The sequence below is a fragment of the Chiloscyllium plagiosum genome, chromosome 23 (genome assembly GCF_004010195.1).
Source record: "Chiloscyllium plagiosum isolate BGI_BamShark_2017 chromosome 23, ASM401019v2, whole genome shotgun sequence".
In the NCBI taxonomy this organism is placed as follows: domain Eukaryota; kingdom Metazoa; phylum Chordata; class Chondrichthyes; order Orectolobiformes; family Hemiscylliidae; genus Chiloscyllium; species Chiloscyllium plagiosum.
In genome coordinates, this window is record NC_057732.1 from 582,816 (window position 1) to 604,102 (window position 21,287).

At 43.8% G+C, this 21,287-nt stretch overlaps 1 protein-coding gene across 1 annotated transcript in view; it reads right to left on the bottom strand.

The window, feature by feature from the left end:
* Positions 1 to 21,287, bottom strand: part of nuak1b (NUAK family, SNF1-like kinase, 1b) — a 79,348-nt gene that overhangs the window by 9,518 nt on the left and 48,543 nt on the right. Inside the window, exon 4 of the mRNA XM_043713269.1 lies at positions 3,089 to 3,154. Coding sequence (XP_043569204.1) covers positions 3,089 to 3,154 — 66 coding nt within the window. The remainder of the gene's footprint in view (positions 1 to 3,088; positions 3,155 to 21,287) is intronic.

A 21,287-nucleotide genomic window follows, 5' to 3' on the forward strand; every position in this document is an offset into this window, starting at 1 on the left:
CTGGTACAATTGCAACATTTAAGAGGCAATTGGATGAGTATATGAATAGGAAGGGTTTGGAGGGATATGGGCCAGGTGCTGGCAGGTGGGACTAGATTGGGTTGGGATATCTGGTCAGCATGGACGGGTTGGACCGAAGGGTCTGTTTCCATGCTTTACATTTCAATGACTCTAAGTCCTTCAAGTGAGAAGGTTATCTAAGATTACAAAGAAATGTTGATCAATGGGCTGAAGAGTGACAGATGGAGTTTAATTTGGATAAATGTAAAGTATTACATTTTGGAAAATCAAATAAAGACAAGAATTAAACAATTAAAAGTGGGCCCTTGGACAGTGTTGTAGAACAGAGAGACCTAGGGGCTCAGGTACATAATTCGTCAAAGTTTGCATCGCATATAGATAAGGTGGTTAAGAAGGCATTTAGCATGCTTCCCTTCATTGCTCAGACCTCTGAATGGAGGAGTCAGGACGTTATGTTGAGAATGTACAGGACATTGGTGAGGCCTTGTCTGGAGTTCTGTGTCCAATTCTGGTCAATCTTTGATATGAAGGATATTATTAAACTAGAGAGGGTTCAGAAAAGATTTATCAGAATGTTGCTGGGAATGGAGGATTTCAGTTTAAAGACAGGCTGGAAAGGCTGAGATTTTGTTTTCCACACTGGAGTGTAGGAGTTGAGAGGTGACCTTATAAGAGGTTTATAAAATAGTGAGAGATATAAATAAGGCGAATGACAAGTGTTTTTTTTTCTCCAGGGTGGGAGATATGTCCCCATGACTTGTCTGGACTTGTCCTACCTGCCTATCTCCTTTTCCACCTATGCTTATCTCTCCACGCTTCAGGCTCTCTGCCTTTATTCCTGATGAAGGGCTTTTGTCCGAAACGTCGATTTCGCTACTCGTTGGATGGTGCCTGAACTGCTGTGCTCTTCCGGCACTACTAATCCAGAATCTGGTTTCCAGCATCTGCAGTCATTGTTTTTACTTGGGAGATATCAAGACTAGTCGACACATTTTTAAAGGTGAGAGGAGGAATTATAGAGTCATAGAATTACACAGCACGGAAACAGAGCCTTTGGTCCAACTCATCCATGCTGACCAAATATCCGATATAAATCTAGTCCAATTTGCCAGCATCTGACCCATATCCCTCGAAACCCTCCCTATTCATATACATATCCAAGTGCCTTTTAAACGTTATAATCGTACCAGCCACCACCAATTCCATATATGCACCACCCTCTGTGTGAAAAAGTTGCCCCTTACGTCTCTTTTCTATCTTTCTCACGCGAAACCTATGCCCTCTAGTTTTGGACTCCCCCACCCCAGGGAAAACACTTTGTCTATTTATCCTATCCAGGCCCCTCATAATTTTATAAACCTCTAGAAGGTCACTCCTCAGCCTCCGATGGTCCAGGGAAAACAGCCCAAGTCTGTTCAGCTTCTCCCGAAAGCTCAAACACACTGACCCTGGCAACATCCGTGTCAATCTTTTCTGAATTCTTTCAAGTTTTACAATATCCTTCCTATAGGAGGGAGACCAGATTTGCATGCAATACTCCAAAAGTGGCCAAACCAATTTTCTGTAGAGCTCCAACATGACCTCCCAATTCTCATAACATAGGAGGCAATTGTTTTTACACAGGTTCATGTGTGGAGTGAACTTCCAGAGGAAGTGGTGGATGCAGATACAGTTACAACATTTAAAAGACATTTTGATAAGTATATGAATAAGAAATATTTATATGGGCCAAGTATAGACAGGGGCGACTAGTTCAGTTTGGGATTATGGTTGACGTGGATTGAAGGGTTTGTTTCTGTGCTGTATGACTCTATAAATGAGACCAATTGAGAATTGAAATACAAAGGAATAACCTGCAGAAGACAGAACATGAGAATGGAATGTGGTTGGCAAAAGAAGAGAATAACACATAATTAGTAATGCTGGGGGGACATTTTTTGGGATAAAGAGGATAAAGAGGTGGAGGCAATAGATTAGGCTTGAATATATAGTAAGTACTCTGTATCAGGGTATACAGAGGAAGACGATGCTGATACAATATCTGAAAGGGAGATAGCTGAGATCAATAAAACATAGAACATTACAGCACAGTACAGACCTTTTGGCCCTCGATGTTGCGCTGACCTGGTAAACCAATCTAAAGCCCATCTAACCTATCACCATTATCATTCATATGTTTATCCAATGACCATTTAAATGCCTTTAATGTTGGCGAGTCTATTAGTGTTGCAAGCAGTGCATTGCACGCCTTTGCTACTCTCTGAGTAAAGAAACTACCGAGAAGCATAAAAGTCGATGTTTCAGACCAGAGCCCTTCATTCCTGATGAAGGGCACCAGCCCGAAAAATTGATTTTCCTGTTCCTCGGATGCTGCCTGACCTGCTGTGCTTTTCCAGCAACACATTCTCAACTCTTAGAATGGCAACAGAAAACATCAGGAGGGAAGCCTTGACATCTCTCCCCATGCATGGTATCAATGAATGCTTCTTGATGTGAAACTATGCATTCCCTTCACTTTAGACCAGGGCATCTTAAAGTTCTAAAACCCATCGGGCTCCCGAATGTCCTTCAGGGAAATGTGACTGACTCTTAACTGCCTTTTGGATGGCCCTAGCAAGCCACTTACTTCAAGCATCAATTAGGAATGTGAAATTAATGGTCTAACCATTGATGAAATCCCAAGGACAGGTTTTGAAAAAGTGGGGTCATGAGTTGAAAGTTTATGGTTGTGTGCTCTGACACTGCAATGGCAATCAAGGAGGTCTGACTGAGTTCTAACAACTGTGCCACTGACCACCCACAATCTCTATTCACAACAGCTGGTTGTGGCAATTTTCAAATCTCAAAATAGAGCCGCAGTGGGAAATGGTTTGGGAAGTCCCGTTCCAGACCACGGTCTCTGGAGGTTAGAAAGGAAACAGATCACCACTCCATACATTATGTTTAACAGTTCAATTGATATAACTTTAGGCTTCACACTGAGAACATATCTGAATTTTCAAAATTTCTTCTGAAGAACAGCACAAATAAAATGGTATTGTCTTCTTGTTTACAAAACAAATCTTACCTTAATGTTATAATTTTCATCCAACAAGATGTTCTCTAATTTCAGATCACGGTGAACAACTCCATTCTGTGTTAGAGAGACAGAGAGACAAGTCATCAATGCCCATATGCCATCTGCTCCACTCACTGCCCCTGTGCCATACACAACACCTCACCGTACTGTCCCCAACACCCCGCCATCCCTGTACTGTACACAACACCTCACCGTACTGTCCCCAACACCCCCCCGTCCCTGTACTGTACACAACACCTCACCGTACTGTCCCCAACACCCCGCCGTCCCTGTACCGTACACAACACCTCACCATACTGTCCACAACACCCCGCCGCCCCTGTACCATACACAACACCCCCCCGTCCCTGTACTGTACACAACACCTCACCGTACTGTCCACAACACCTCCACGTCCCTGTACCGTACACAACACCTCACCGTACTGTCCACAACACCATGCCATCCCTGTACTGTACACAACACCTCACCATACTGTCCACAACCCCTCTGCACTGTACACAACACCCCGCCGTCCCCATACCGTACACAAGTTTTCACTATCCCCGTTCTGTATACAACACCCTGCTTCCCCTGTGCTGTTCAAGCATGTATTTCTTCACAGGTCGTGTTTTTGTTGTCAGGGCAAAAGCAGTGAATTCTAATGAGGTGGAACACGCTGCCTGAATAGGCCAAGGAAGCAGATATAGTCACAACTTTCTACATCTAATGCAGATAAATTCTAATTTAAGGGTAAGGATGTGGCCACTTCAGATTGAGATGAGGTGAAATGTCTTCATCTGGAACGCGGAGCGACTGTGGAATTCTCTTTCACAGAAAGGGGTTAGGGCCAAAACACTGAATGCTCTCAAGAAAGAGCTAGATATAGTTTAGATTTTTTTTAGATTAGATTCCCTACAGTGTGGAAACAGGCCCTTCAGCTCAACACTGACCCTCTGAAGAGCAACCCACCCAGATCCATTCCCCTACATTTACCCCTGACAAATGCACCTCACACTACAGGCAATTTTAGCATGCCCAATTCACCTGACCTGCACATCTTTGGACTGTGGGAGGAAACTGGAGCACCCGGAGGAAACCCACGCAGATATGGGGAGAATGTGCAAACTCCACACAGACAGTTACCCAAGTTGGGAATTGAACCCGGGTCCCTGGCGCTGTAAGGCAGCAGTGCTAACCACTGAGCCACTACAGTTCTTCGGGCTAAAGGGATCCAAGTGTATGGGGTGAAAGTGGGAACAGGGGACTGAGTAGGATAATCATATCGAATGGGCTTGATGGGCTGAACGGCCTATTCCTGCTCCTGTTTTCTATTTTCTATTTAGCAAAGGAAAAATGCAGGATTAAGGGGAATGAGTAAGGGAAGTGGGGTAAATTGGGCAGCTTTACTGAATGGACACATCCCAACCATATGTCTTTACTTAAACTTATGTTCAATTTGTGTTCTTGATTTAATAAAACTAATTTCTCAAACTTGCTATTAACAGCTTATCCAACTTTGGATCTTGTGGTGAACTGGCAGTGCCTCTCTCTCTGGGCCAGAAGGTCTGGGTTCAGGTGCGACCACACGATATGATAATGAAGTATTAAGATGTCCAATCTGACTGATTAAAAATATACAATGTTTTGAATTCAGCCCAACTGTACAGGATACTCTTATTCCGAATCGCTCAGAAATGTTGCCTTCTGTTCAGAATGAGGGGTCCCTAACTGTTTACCTGTGGTAGGAGACTAAAAACACAATGACTTGAGAGTTTCCTTTAAATTTCTGCACTTTGATGTTAATGTTAGTATTAAACCCGATTGTGTAGATATGAAATTATGCAGTGGCATAATTCCAGTACTATAAAAACAATGATGATAGCTGTAAACTGCTAGATCCTGCAAAAAAATAAGTAGAATGTTAACATGTTTAATTCAGACAAAGGGCTAAATCTTTTTGGCCAAGTGGTTTTTTTGGAGGGTTACTCACGGTGAGGCCTAGCAAGAGTTTTCACTGTATTTACCAAACTCACCTCGTTAACTAAAAAAAATGAAAGCGCTGTAGATGCTGTAAATCAGATACAAAAACATAAATTGCTGGAAAGGCTCAACAGGTCTGGCACATCTGTGGACAGAAATTAGAGTTAACGTTTTGGGTCGACTGACCCTTCCCCAGAATTGAGTTGTCCCCTCAGGAACTACCTACTCTACCTACACGACATCACTCAGATCTGGTGCCAGCCCCATCTTGCCATGTGCCGGTCCTGGAATAACTCAACTGTCACCAAATTTCTGCCGAAGCATTGGCATCCCTTGCACCTGCGCCATCTTCGAGTCCTGTGGTGTACCCAGGCAAGAACTGTCAGTCCAGAGCTGCCCTGCATGGCTCCTGACATTTGCCCCCGATGTGAAGATTAGATTCCCTAAGTACGGAAACAGGCTCTTTGGCCCAACAAGTCCAAACCAACCCTCTGAAGAGTAACCCACCCAGACCTATTCCCATCCCCTGTATTTATCCCTGACTAATGCACCGAACACTATAGGCAATTTAGCATGGCCAATGCACCTGACCTGCACATTTTTGGATTGTGGGAGAAAACCAAAGCACCTGGAGTAAACCCACACAGACATGGAGAGAATGTGCAAATTCCACACAGATAGTCGCCCGAGGCAGGAATTGAACCCGGGTCCCTGGAGCTGTGAGACAGCAGTGCTAACCACTGAGCCACCGTGCCGCTGTGAAGGATGAAATTTCTGAATATTTGGACATGTATAGTAAAATAGGGCAAAGTCAGCATGGTTTCATCAAGGGGAGGTCATGCCTTCTAGAATTCTTTGAGGAAGTATTGAGCAGGTTAGACCTAGGAGAGCTAATGGATGTTATCTACCTGGACTTCAAGGCCTTTGACTAGATGCTGCACAGGAGGCTACTGAGTAAGGGCCCATGGTGTCAGAGGCAAGGTGATAGCATGGATAGAAACCTCGCTCTCAGGGTAACCTGTGACAAGTGGTGTTCTGCAAGGCTCAGTGTTGGTACCAAACTTTTCACTTTATACATTAACACATTTGTGGGTGGCACGGTGGCACAGTGGTTAGCACTGCTGCCTCACAGCGCCTGAGACCCGGGTTCAATTCCTGCCTCAGGTGACTGACTGTGTGGAGTTTGCACGTTCTCCCCGTGTCTGCGTGGGTTTCCTCCGGGTGCTCCGGTTTCCTCCCACAGTCCAAAAGATGTGCAGGTCAGATGAATTGGCCGTGCTAAATTGCCCGTAGTGTTAGGTAAGGGGTAAATGTAGGGGTATGGGTGGGTTATGCTTCGGTGGGTCGGTGTGGACTTGTTGGGCCGAAGGGCCTGTTTCCACACTGTAAGTAATCTAATCTAATCTAATCTAATTAACGATCTTGGGTGTAGGTTTGCTCGCTGAGCTGAAAGGTTCATTTCCAGACATTTTGTTACCTTACTCGGTAACATATTCAGTGGATCTCATGCAAAGCAATGCTGAAAATTCCTGCTTTCTATTTATATGTCTGGGTTTCCTTGGGTTGGTGATGTCATTTCCTGTGATGAAGTCACTTCCTCTTCCTTTTCTCAGGAGGTGGTTGATGGGGTCTAACTTGATGTGTTTGTTGATAGAGTTCTGGTTGGAATACTATGCTTCTAGGAATTCTCGTGTGTGTCTTTGTTTGGCTTGTCCTAGGATGGATGTGTTGTCCCAATCTAAGTGGTGTCCTTCCTCATTCATATGTGAGGATTCTAGTGAGAGAGGGTCATGTCTTCTTTTGGCTAGTTGGTGTTCATGTATCCTGGTGGCTAGTTTTCTGCCTGTTTGTCCAATGTAGTGTTTGTTACAGACCTTGCACAGTATTATGGAAATGACGTTAGTTTTGCTCATTGTCCGTATAGGGTCTTTCAAGTTCCATTAGCTGCTGTTTTAGTGTGTTGGTGGGTTTGTGGGCTACCATGATGCCAAGGGGTCTGAGTAGTCTGACAGTCATTTCCAAGATGTCTTTGATGTAGGGGAGAGGGGCTAGGGTTTCTGGACGTGTTTTGTCTGCTTGTTTGGGTTTGTTGCTGAGAAATCGGCGGACTGTGTTCATTGGGTACACACTCTTTTTGAATACACGGTATAGGTGATTTTCTTCTGCTCTGCGTGGTTCCTTTGTGCTGCAATATGTGTTGGCTCGTTGAAATAATGTTCTGGTGCAGCTTAGTTTGTGGGTGTTGGGATGATTGTTTCGACTGGGACAACACATCCATTCTAGGACAAGCCAAACAAAGACACTCACGAGAATTCCTAGAAATGAACCTTGCAGCTCATCAAGCAAACCTACAGCCAAAACCTCAACCTGAGCTACAAATCTTCTCAAAACTCGCTAACATTAATGATCTAGATGAAGGAACCGAGGGCATCTGGTTATGTTTGCAGATGATACAAAGATAGGTAGAGGGACATGTAGCATTGAGGAAGGGGGAAGACTGCAGAAGGATTTGGACAGGTTAGGAAAGTGGGCAAAGAACTTGCAGATGGAGTACAATGTGGGAAAGTGTGAGGTCATGCACTTTGGTAGGAAGAATAGAGGCATGGACTGTTTTCTGATTAAGGAGAAAGTTCAGAAGTCTGAAGTGCAAAGAGACTTGGGAGTTCTAGTCTAGGATTCTTCCAAAGTAAACTTGCAGGTTGAGTCAGTAATTAGGAAGGCAAATGCAATGATGAGGAGGAGATGCCAGCATTGGACTGGGGTGGACAAAGTTAAAAATCACCTGGTGTTGTGTGAAATGCAATGATGGCTTTATTTTGAGAGGACTTGAATATAAAAACAGGGATGTACTTCTGAGGCTCTGGTCAGACCACATTTGGTGCCACATGGGTAAGGAGAGAGGAAGGTGTCAGGTGGGTTAGGTGGAGAAGCAGGTGCCAGGTGGGTAATAGCAGTAGAACGGCAGGTGGGTAAGGAAGGAGTAGAGCACGAGGTGATTAAGGAGGGAGTAGAGTGCCAGGGGGGTGATGACTATGGAGCTGGTATTGAGGGACCAGGTGTGATTCTCCACCAGGTGAACGCCAAGAAATTTGGTGCTCTTCACAATCTCCACACGGAAGCCAGTGTCCAGCAGAAAATGCTCATTCCGTACCCTCCTGAAGTCACCAACCATCTCTTTCATTTTGTCCGCGTTCAGAGACAGGTTGTTGGCTCTGCACCAGTCTGTTAGCCGCTTCACCTCCTCTCTGTATGCTGACTTGTCATTCTTGCTAATGAGACCCGCTGCAGTTGTGTCACCAGCTAATGTAATGATATGGTTTGAGCTGTGCATCACTGCACAGTCGTGTGTCAGCAGGGTGAACAGCAGTGGACTAAGCACACAGCCTGGGAGGGCCTCTGCACTGAGTGTGATGGGATTGGAGATGCTGTTCCCAATCCAATCTAACTGACTGACTGGTGCCCCACTTCATTGGCAGGGTCCTAATGCTGTTGCTGGACTCGGTGGTGCCAACAGAAAGGCTTTCCCCATTTTTCAGGAGCAGCAATGGAGGCCACGACCATCAGACCAGTACCAGTCTGGTCTGTGCAATCTCAGCTGTCTGGAGGAATGCCCAGCATTCCATGGAAGAAGGGCAATAGCCTTCTCCGCTTTGCCAGTCTGAATGCCACCACCTTCTCACTAATAAAGTCACTCTGTGAATGTACCCATCTCTCACCAAGGCTCATGCTCTACCCCTCTCACTACTGCCAGCCACATCTTCCCTCACTCACACTCTCTCACCTACCCCAACGTCTGTCCTCACTAACCCTCAGGTAAAAACAATGACTGCAGATGCTGGAAACCAGATTCTGGATTAGTGGTGCTGGAAGAGCACAGCAGTTCAGGCAGCATCCGAGGAGCAGTAAAATCGACATTTCGGGCAAAAGCCCTTCATCTCACTAACCCTCATGCCTTCTGCACTGCATACTCACTCATTCAGGACATCCCCCACGTGTACCATCAGTAAACATCTGTGCCACCTACTTTCATCTCCCATAACCTCTGCATCTCTTGCTTATTCAAGGAGGGAAACAGACCACCTTGGGGCAAATTGAGTCAAGATGGTGGTGTGCTGTCTGTCATGCAGCTCCTCATTCCTCATGAGGACAGGATCCTGACTCTAACCACCCTGAGTGTGCCCTGAACTAGTATTGGAGACTTCCCATGACGTATTGTGCCAGGAGGAATACCTAAGGGCCTTGACATACTGAGGCCTACCAGGACAAGCTTCCTGGCTCTGTGTCTGCACTAAACAGCCGGTGTAAACAGCAGGAAGATGAGCCTGGTATCTCTGGCTGAGGGGGCAAAGTACAAAATGGTGAGGCAAGGCAGGGATGGTGTGAGCATCCAGTCAGGCTCAGAGTGAGTGAGTGCTATGATAGTGAGTGAAGAGCCTGGAGATGCAGCCTGGTCCAGTCCACAAACTGGGAGTGTGTCCCTGAGCACAGAGTCCTTTCTGTAGAATTACAGTGGTAATTGTCAGTACAAACTGAGATGCAGCAATGGAAAGGCAGAAGTGTCCCGTAAGTGAATTGCAGATGTATCATGAAGGTGTTGAGAGGTTGGCACATGTCAGATGCCAATGTCTGTGGATGTGGGGTATGTGTGGCTACTGCCGATGGAGCATGTCCTGAGATGTTGGTGCCTGGATTACAACACAGTGATCATAGCGTCATAGAGATGTAGAGTACGGATAAAGACCCTTCAGTCCAACTCATCCATGCTGACCAAATATCTTAACCTAATCTATTCCCACTTGCCAGCACTTGGCCCATATTCCTCTAAACCCTTCCTTTTGGCACACACATCCAAATGCCTTTTAAATGTTGTAATTGTACCAGCGTCCACCACTTCCTCTGGCAGCTTAATCCATACACGTACCACCCTCTGCATGAAAATGTTGTCCCTCAGGTCCCTTTTAAATTTTTCCCCTCTCACCCTAAACCTATGCCCTCTAGTTCTGGACTCCCCCACCCCAAGGAAAAGACCTTGTCTATTTATCCTATCCATGCCCCTCATGATTTTATAATCCTCTGTAAGGTCACCCCTCAGCCTCCGACACTCCAGAGAAAACAACCCCAGCCTATTCAACCTCTCCCTACAGCTCAAACTCTCCAACCCTGGCAACATCCTTCTAAATATTTTCTGAACCCTTTCAAGATTCACAACATCCTTCCAACAATAGGAAGGAGACCATCACTGCACACAATATTCCAAACGTGGCCTAACCAATGTCCTGTACAGCCGCAACATAACCTGCCAACTCCTGTACTCAATGCTCTGACCAATAAAGGAAAGCATACCAAATGCCTTTTTCACTATCCTATCTACCTGTCACTCTACTTTCAATGAACTATGAACATCTCTTTGTTCAGCAACACTCCCCAGGACCTTACAATTAAGTGTATAAGTTCTGCTCTGATTTGCCTTTCCAAAATTAAACTCCATCTGCCACTTCTCAGCCCATTGGCCCACCTAGTCAAGGTCCCGTTGTAATCTGAGGTAACCTTCCGCTACACCTCCAATTTTGGTGTCATCTGCAAACTTACTAACTATACCTCTTATGCTCACATCCAAATCATTTATATAAATGATGAAAAACAGTGGACCCTGCACTGATCCTTGTGGCACACCACTGGTCTCAGACCTACAGTCTGAATGGCAACTCTCTACCATCACCTTTGAGCCAGTTCTGTATCCAAGTGGCTATTTCTCCCTGTATTCAATGAGATCTAACCTTGCTAACCAGTCTCCCACAGGGAACCTTGTTGAACACCTGACTGAAGTCCAAATAAATCACGTCCACAGCTCTGCCCTCATCAATCGTCTTTGTTACTTCTTCAGAAAACTCATTCAGGTTTGAGAGACACAATTTCCCATGTTCAGTGCCATTTTGACTACCCCTAATCAATCCTTGCCTTTCCAAATACATGTACATCCTGTCCCTTAGGATTCCTGCCCACCACCCATGTCAGGCTCACCGATCTATAGTTACATTTGGAACAAACTTCAAGCTGAAGTCACTAAATACCTGCTCTGATTTCCATGTCGAGATTTCTTAATATCCAACTTTTTTGGCATATTTGGTAAGCTGAATATCAATGAGACAATTAATAAGTCTTTAATTTCTCCTTAATTGGAATCGTGCCACTGTGTGGTGAGAAACTTCTCTCAACACTCAACTTATATTTAAAGATGCAGCAAGCAGTTCCCAACATTGAGATAGGTCTTTCCCCACTGGCCAGATTCTGGCACAAGTCTTGCCACAGCCCATGTCGCTCAGGCCCCTGTGAGAGTCTGCCCAATGCGTCTGCAGTCAGTCAGAGCTACTGCTAGATTTGTCAAGCTGCGTTTCCAGCAGGTCAATGTGAGAGCTGAATAGATAAACCAGAGTGAACTACTGAATTTACAGTACTGTGTCAGGACAATCTTATTCAGTCTAAAGAATCGGAAAACAGATTGGAATGTAGGTAGTGATTCACACACTGTGATTTAATTAATCTTCAGGCTTCTTTTACTCTAAATAGTAAGGGGAGTCTCAACTCTTTTCAAAAGTGCAAACTCCCTGGAACATAGGAACAGGAGTAGGCCTTGAGCTTGTTCTGCCATTCAATGAGATTATGGCTAATAGCTGATCTGTTCCCTACCTTCAAATACCTGTCTTTTGCCCATACCTTTGCTCAACACCAATTTATCTATTTCAGATTTATAATTGGCAACAGATCCAGCATCAACCACTATTTGTGGAAGAGAGTTCCAAACATGTGAGGATGGCATGGTGGCTCAGTGGTTAGGGACTCTATTCCAGTCTCAGAGTTTGGACATTCTCCCCGTGTCTGCATGGGTTTCCTCCGGATGCCTTGATTTCCTCCCATAGTCCAAAGATGTGCAGGTTAGGGTGGATTGGCCATGCTTAATTGTCTGTAGTGTCAAGGGATGTGCAGACTCAGTTGATTAACCGTGAGAGTAGTGGGCGGCACGGTGGCACAGTGGTTAGCACTGCTGCCTCACAGCGCCAGAGATCCGGTTTCCTCCCACAGTCCAAAGATGTGCAGGGTCAGGTGAATTGGCCACGCTAAATTGCCCTTAGTGTTAGGTTAAAGGGGTAAATGTAGGGGTAGGGGTATGGGTGGGTTGCGCTTCGGCGGGTCAGTGTGGACTTGTTGGGCCGAAGGGCCTGTTTCCACCCTGTAAGTAATCTAATCTAAAAAGAATGCAGGTTTACAGCGATAAGGTTGGGGGTGGGTCTAGCTGGGATGGTCTTGGATGGTTAGTGTGGACTCAGTGGGCCAAATGGCCTGCTTCCACACTGTAGAGATTCTATGATCTGTCACTCTTTGTGTGTGGAAGTGTGACAGTATTGAGAGATTACAGTGTAGTGTTACAATGTGTCTTTGGAACATTAAGGTAAGTTTCCATGTATTCCTGGTCATAACTTCAAACCTTTGAGTTGATGTACTTAGCACATGTGTAGTGAAATGTGTTGTGGACCCTTAATGATCATGTGAACACTTTGTTTGATGTTTAATATCAGCACACAATAACACTTCAATAAGATCCAAGGATTAGTCTAAAATGCTGACTTCTGAAAAACTATCCACATATTTCACAGCTTCAGGACTCCTTCTAGGCAAACCTCAGGAAAAATGTGATAGCACTGACAAGGAAGAAGTGCATTAGAAGGAACCAACAAGGAAGGGATCTCTGTTTGAAGGAGACAACAGTGATGTTGTCTCCTTCAAACAGCAAAGTATACAGGCTGCTAATGGCAAGGTGGAAAGACTTAGCAGTGGCAACAAATTCAGACAGGTCACTCTCAGTTCACCCACACTGTGGAAAACAAGGCAGGGCCATATGCATCATACACAAAACACAGTCATCTTCAAAATCAAAAGTAAACCAAGGGCAAGGACACCCTATTCATTTAAAATCTTATATCTGCCTGTGCTTCCTGCCAACAAAGCTTTATTTCCCATGTCCACTTTCCATCCTAATCAATATGTAAATATGTACAATGTAAATTGCCAAAGCAAAGTTGCCACACTTGCGGTGGAGCTGTGGCGATTATATTTCGCATTTCGCGATTTCTGTACAGCAGAACTCTGATTGTCACTAGTTTTATTACTTTGATACTCATCTGAATATTTAATTACAAATAATAGTATAAACCCCTAGTCTTACCCTCTATCCCAATAATTAAACATGACTTGGACTCTCCCATTTCTAATGTCCCAGGAAATGAATTAGAATTTCTATATATATTGACAATGCTCTACTATGCTTATATTCCCAGTGATTTTTGTACAGAAATGATGATCTCTTGTTTTCATTTGATTTTTCACTTGTAGTCCTTGACCAAATAGTCAACAGTATCATCAGAGATGGCAGCACAGTGGTGTTCAGTTGGGAGGGAGTTACCCTGGGAGTCCTCAACATTGACTTGGATACCTTGAAGTCTCATGGCTTTGGGTTAAACATGGGCAAGAAAACCTCTTGCTGATTATTACATCCCATACTCACTTGGCTAATGAATCAGAACTCATCGATGTTGAACAACACTTGAAGAAAGCACAGAGGGTGGAAAGGTCACATATGTACTCTGATTGGGGGATTTCAATGTCCACCACCAACAGTAACTTAACTGTGGCATTACTGATCAAGCTGGTTGGGTCCTAAAAGACATAGCTGCTAGACTGGGTCTGCAGCAGGTGGTGAGGGAACCAACAAGGAAAAACATACTTGACTTCATCCTTACCAATTGGCCAGCTGCAGATGTATGCATGACAGTATTGGTAAAGGTTACCATCACACAGTCTTTGTGGAGACAAAGTCCAGCCTTCACATTGAGAGTACCCTCCATTGTGTTATATGGCACTATCACCGTTCTAAACGGGACAGACAGATCTAGCAATTCAAGGCTGGACATCTATGAGGCACTGTGGGCCATCAATAGCAGCAGAATTGTACTCCAACACAATCTGCAACTTCATGGCTTGGCATATCCTCCACTTCACCATTTGCATCAAGCCAGGGAATCAACGCTGTTTCAATAGAGTGTAGGAGAGCATGCAAGGACCAGTACAGGCATACCTGAAGATGAAGTGTCAACCTGGTGAAGCTACCAAACAAGACTACTTGCATGTCAAAAATCATAAGCAGCAAGTGATCCTAAAACCAAGAAGTCAGATCTAAGATCTGTAGTTCTGCAACATCCAGCTGTGAATGGTGGTGGACCATTAAATGCTGGAGGAGGAGGCTCCACAAATACCCCCATCCTCAATGATGGGAGAGCCCATCACATCAATGTAAAAGATCAATCTTCAGCCAAGTGGATGATCTATCTTGGCCTTCTTCAGTGGTCTCCAGCATCATAGATACCAGTCTTCAGCTAATTTGATTCACTCCATGTGAAGTCACGAAAACTGTTGGAGGCACTGGATACTGCAAAGGTTATGAGCCCTAACAATATTCCTGCAGTAGTACTGAAAACCTGTGTTCAGAACTTTCTGTAGCTCCAGTCAAACTGTTTCAGTACAATTGCAACACTAACATCGACCCAACAACGTGGAAAGTTGCCCAAGCGCCTCTACCTGTGATAGGGTTAAGGCTAAGGTTAGGTTGTCCTGCCACCTTTAATGATTTATGTACATATTCACCCAGGTCTCTATTCCTGCACAACCTTAAAAATAATACATGTTCTTTTATTTTGTCTCATCGTACTCTTTATACCAAGGTCTATCACCTCTATTGGCTGCATTGAACTTCATCTGCCACTTACCCAACCCTCCCACCAACTTAGTCATTGTCCTTTCAGAGTTCCACACTGTCCTCTTCACAATTTACTATTCCTACAAGTTTTATGTCATCGCATTGAAGTTGTGGCTTTCATACCAAGAACTGAATCATTTACACACATCACAAAAAAGAGAGGGTCCCAACACTGACCCCTGGGGGAGCGCACTACAACTCTTCTTCCAGCCCAAACAAATTTCCTTCGATCATTAAGCTTTGTTTCCTATCCTCAGCCAATTTTGTATCCACATTGCTATTCTCCATTTTATTCCATGATCTATAACTTTCCTCAAGCTTGTGTGTAGCACTGCATCAAATACCTTCTGGAAATCCATATAAACCACATCAATAGTGTTACCCCCATTCAGCCTTTCCTTAACAAAAAAAACCACACCTGGGAATCAATCCACAATTTTCCACATGACAATTGATTCTATCCTGAATAAATGCTTCTAGCCGTTTCCCCAAAGCTAAAGTTAAATTGACTGGCACGTAGTTGCTGAGCCAACCTTGTTTGAAAAAGGATATAATGTTTGCAATTTTCCTCCAAGTCCAAAGAGTACTGGGGCCAGAGCCCATACAATTCGCACCCTCACTTCCTTCAAATACTTGGATGTATCTCATCCAGTCCTGGTGTTGTCAACTTTAAGCATTAATAGTTTATCCCAAACTTCTGCCTTATCAATTTTGAACCTTTCTAGTGACAGAGTTTCCTCATCCATCATGAGTAGTATATTTCTCTTTGGTATAAATAGAATACATTGCATTAAAGCAAAGTATTCATTTAACACAACACCCACACCCCTGCCTCCCTTTTTAGTGCTTACTCGACCCTACTTCTCCTTTACCATTTTTTTAAATTATTGATGTGTTTGTACAAGATTTTGAGAAATCATTTTATGGTAGCTGCCAGTCTTTTCTCATAATCCTTCTTTGGCAATATAGAAAATAGGAGCAAGAATAGGGCATTTGGTCCTTCAGGTCTGCTCCACCACTCATTATCATCCAACTCAATAGCCTGTTCCTGCATTTTTCTCCATATAGTCGTAGAGTCATAAAAACATACAGAAGAGAAGCAGGCACTTGTCCATGCCGACCAGTTATCCTAAGTTAATCTAGTCCCATTTGCCAGTATTTGGCCCATATCCCTCTAAACCCTTCCTATTCTTAAAATACATTTAGATGCCTTTTAAATGTTGTAATTGTACCAGTCTCTACTACTTCTTCTGGCAGCTCATTCCATACACATATCACCCTCTGCATGATAAAGTTGCCCCTTGGGTCCCTAAGGTCACCCCTCAGCGTCTGATGCTCCAGGGAAAACAGCCCCAGCCTATTCAGCCTCTCCCTATAGCTCAAACCTCCAACCTTCGCAACATCCTTGTAAATCTTTTCTGAACCCTTTCAAGTTTCACAATATCCTTCCAATTGAATGGAGACCAGAATTCTTCTGATACCTTTAGCACAAATTGCTGTATCCAACTCCTTCCTGAAATCAGACATGTTTTGGCCTTAACTTGGAGTGAATTCCACAGGCTCACCACTCTGAGTGAATACATTTCTTCTCATTTCAGTCCTAAGTGGTCTACTTCTATCCTTAAACTGTGGCCTCTGGTTCTAGATTCCACCATCAGCAGGAACAACCTTCCTGCATCTATCCTGTCTGTTCCTATTGGAATTTTACAGGTTCCTATGAGATTCCTCTGTACTTCCAGCAAATATAATCCCATGTGATTCAATCTCTTCTCATACATCAGTGCTGTCATCGCAGGAATCAGCATGGTAAACCTTCACTGTACTCCCTTTATCGCAGGAACATCTTTCCTCAGATAAGGAGACCATAGACACACATACTGTCTCTGATGTGGCCTCAGCATTTCTCTCTATAATTGCAGCTAGATATCCTCATTCCTCTACTTGAATCCTCTCGCTATGAAAGCAAACATACCATTAACTTTCTTTACTGCCTGCTGTACCACGATGCTCACCTTCAGTGATTGATGTACAAAGCCACAGAAATCTCATCGCATGTTCCCCATCTTAATTTATAGTCATTCACATAATAATCTATCTTCCTGTTTTTGCTCCCAAAGTGGATAATCTCACAATTATCCACATTATATTGCATCTGCCATGCATTTGCTCGTTCACTCTGAAGATCTAGATCCCTCTGTTTCATGATCGGTCAAAAGAATCAACAGGAATGCGGTCTGTATAAAGCAAGGTTACCAGTTTAATAAAATAAGGCAGTCTGGTGCAGTTTTGTCCATCAACACATAGGTTAAAACGTCTGTGTCCCTTGGCGAAGGTACACAATTACAATTGAACAATAAGCATTTTTTATATGTTTTTAAGAAACAGTATAGCCTTAATTACAAGAAAAGACCAATCAACTGTAATATGGTGACATGATTGACAGCAGGCTAATCCAATGATATTTCCTGGGAAATGATTCTTGTCTCACGTAGATCATCTCATGCCAAGCAGTTCAAGGTTCGTTTGAGTGGTCAATTAATATGTCATGATTCATATTATGAAAACTCCATTGATTGCCTTATCTTCTTTTTCAGCTAATTCGGCAGAGCAGCAATACAGGTTCACAAAATCATATCACAACTTGAAGCCATTTTGCTATGCTATTTTAAATTGAAAAGCTACCCTGTGGATAATGAAAACCTACATATATTTGTTGCTTCTGACAACAACCAGGACTCAAAATTTGAATCTTCAATTCTGCCTGTCTAAATCATACTGAAGCTTCTGTATTTCCACCTCACAGTTCACCCTACCATCCAGCTTTGTGTCATCTGTAAATCTGGAGATCTTACATTTCGTTCCCTCATCTAAATCATTAAAATATATTGTGAACAGCTAGAGTCCTAGCGCTGATACTCCTTTACCCAGCTCATTATTCTAGCTTTTTTGTGGAATTAAAATTTCATCTCTGCCACTAGAGCATTAGCCTGGGGTTCTGGATTACTAGTCCAGTGTTACCAACATCTTCCCATTAATTGCAGGACTACATCCCACTTCCTACAGTATGCTGTGCATGCCAACGTGTACTACAACTTCAGACTGTTTGTCCTCCTCCACAAGAATGTCCTGCAGCTATTTGGTGACATGCTGGTGTTACACTGGAATCTGTAGAAAAGCCGGTCTGTTCAGGAAATGAAGAATCACCTATCAGCACTGGCCTTCCTGTCTTTTTCCTGCCCTGCTCTACAGCTGGGACATTCACAGAAGTATGAGCTGCATGTTACTGCACTCCTCCAAAGATCATCGCGCACGCTGACATTCAGAATGGAAAACCAGTTAGTGAGCAGAATCTCCGGAGACTTCCACAATGCCTGTTGTTTCTATTGGACTGCCTGGTGGTCACCCATTCCCTGTTGGCCTGTGGTGAGAGTACCTCCCTATGGACTTGCTTTGTGCACAGATCTCTGTCTCCTGGAAGCATCTCACTGACTCCAGCTGCTGCATCGGCTCTGAAACTTGGCTCTCAGGCTTGTGCAGCTATTGACACATGCTGCACACAGGCTCTTCCAGGTCATGAGAAGTGTCCACAGCTCCCCAAATACCACAGGGAATGCAGTCCACTTGGCTGAGATATTCTGCCATACCTCAATTCACACTGTGAAGTTACTTTACTGTAACTGTAACTACTTTAATCTTAGTAGCTCAGTGGTTAGCACTGCTGCCTCACAGCGCCAGGGGCCCGGGTTCAATTTCCGCCTCAGGCGACTGTCTGTGTGGAGTTTGCACATTCTCCCTCTGTCTGCGTGGGTTTCCTCCGGGTGCTCCAGTGTCCTCCCGCAGTCCAAAGATGTGCAGGTCAGGTGAATTGGCCATGCTAAACTGCCCATAGTGTTAGGTGCATTAGTCAGGGGTAAATACAGTATATGGTAGGGGAATGGGTCTGGGTGGGTTACTCTTCAGAGGGTTGGTGTGGACTTATTGGGATAAATGGCCTGTTTCCATATTGTAGGGAATCTAATCTAATCTAATCTTACTCACGTACTAATAACAAAAACTGGAGATTAGTAAAGAAAATAAATTATTTGCTCTTATTCACAAACTAGCTCTGTTGCCTGTTCTTACAAAATCTCTTTTTCCTTGTGTTAGTTTAGAAATTCAAGTTTTTCAAAACTACTCAAGTTGAAACACAATCCCTAATAGCAGCTGCTGAACCACTAATCAATTCACAATGTTCCTGTGGCACCACTCTTTGACCTTTTCCTCCTCTCCTTCACTGTTTTATCTAGCTTCCTCCCTCTCTCCCCTGCACTATTAGCTGCTGAAAAATGTCTCTGGGTCCTCTTCTCTCCAAAGGATTTTATATGAGACTTTGTATAAGGTAATGGTAGTTAAGGAGTTAATTTTCATATATTGGCTCCACCCATCTTATTCACGTCATACTGTCTGTCGGCGGAAACAAGGAGTTCTACTTTAGCATTTGGATTGAGCAGATAGTTCTGTACCAGTTCCATAAGGTCCTAGTAATTATGCCTTACGAAATATAGTTGTCCTGATTGTTATTATCCAATGTACCTCTTGTTACCCAAGGACAGTACCTTTTCTGTAAATACTCCACTGTGGTGTACCATCTAGGAATCTAGACAGGCCTCAGACAAAGCATGATAAAGGAGAATTGGGCATGCAGAACTACCTTAAACAACCCTTCCCTAGCTCCACAAGAGATGGCAAATACCCCAAGGTGCAAGTAGTCATCATCTGGGAAAATGTCACTTAGGTATTGTAATGCAGATTTGATCCTCACCACAAGGCAGAGAAAACTAGAAGACCCAGAAAAAGAAATTCAAGCAAGTATTGAGAAACTGGAGTATTGTGTCCAGTTTTGGTCTCCTGACTTGAGGAAGGCACTGGAGGCAGGTCAGAGGAGGTTCATCAGATTGATTCCAGGGATGACGTACAAGGAGAAGTTAAATAATTTACTGTACTTGCTGGAGTTCAAAATAATGAGGGGAATCTGATTGAGGTACGTCAAATGCTAAAGGGGATTGATAAGGTGGATGTTGCACTGATGATCCCTTTGTGAGAAAGTCTCAGACAAGAGGTCATTGATATAGAGTGAGAAGGGTCGGTTCAAAACTGAGATGAGGACAAATTACTTCTCTCAGAGGGTTGCAAATCTGTGGAACTCATTTCCCAGAGTGCAGTGGAGATAGAATCAACCAACAGATTCAAGGCAGAAATAAATACATTTATGATGAAAAGTGGGATAAAGGGAAATGGGGAGCACACAGGAAAGTGTAAGACTCCCCATGATCAAGTTAAATGGCGGAGTGGGCTCAAAGGGAGGAATTGCCTATTCCTCCTCCTAATTCCTATGTTCTGAGGGAATTTTCCACTTTAAGAGGGTTACTGTTTCAAGACAATACAGTTAGTGAAGCACGATTATCAACAGAGAGAATCAACTACAGCCATGGAAACAGAAAAAAGATAAACTCAGCACTCGAAGGCGAAATCTCATTCAGATATTGGTAAGAAGTGCTGGGGCAATACTGTGGGCCAGAAAAAGAGAAAAGCGAGCCACACTTAGAAAATACAGAAGCCTTTGTGAGAAAGATTCCACTATGGAGCAGCTAAAAGCTCCAGGAAGTAAAGCTGGAAAGTCTCAGAAGGAAGGAGAATAACTTGTGAAAAATGATGCAGAGACCTGAGAGTTAAGTAATAAAGTGTAAAGTGAGTACTCACCTCTCATAACGAGTATCGCCGCCAATGAGATTAGGCTCCATGAGGTGCAGCTGCAATGAACAGTATAAGGGACAGGAAATAAATTTTGATCGAGGTTGCAGAAGAAATGTTCAATTGTCTGTCTTTTAAATTAGACACATCAATACAAGTGACAGAAATAGTGCTGAATAAGCAGCTTTCTTCCAGACCTTGGAGTGAAGGTTCATAGCTCCTTGAAAGTAGAATTGCAGGTGGATAGGATAGTGAAGACGACGTTTGGTATTCTTTCATTTATTGATCAGAGTATTAAGTACAAGGGTTGAGAGGTCATGTTGCGGCTATACAGGACATTGGTTAGGTCACTGTGGGAATATTGCGTGCAATTCTGGTCTCTTTCCTATCGGAAAGGTGTTGTGAAACTTGAAAGAGTTCAGGAAAGACTTACAATGATGTTGCCAGGGTTGGAGGATTTGAGCTATAGGGAGACATTGAATAGGCTGGAGCTGTTTTCCCTGGAGCATCAGATGCTGAGGGGTGACCTTATAGAGGTTTAGAAAATCATGAGGGGCATGGATAGGATAAATAGACAAAGTCTCTTCTCTGGGGTGGGGGAGTCCAGAACGAGAAGGCATAGGTTAGGGTGAGAGGGGAAAGATATAAAAGAGACCTAAGGGGCAACCTTTTCACACAGAGAGTGGT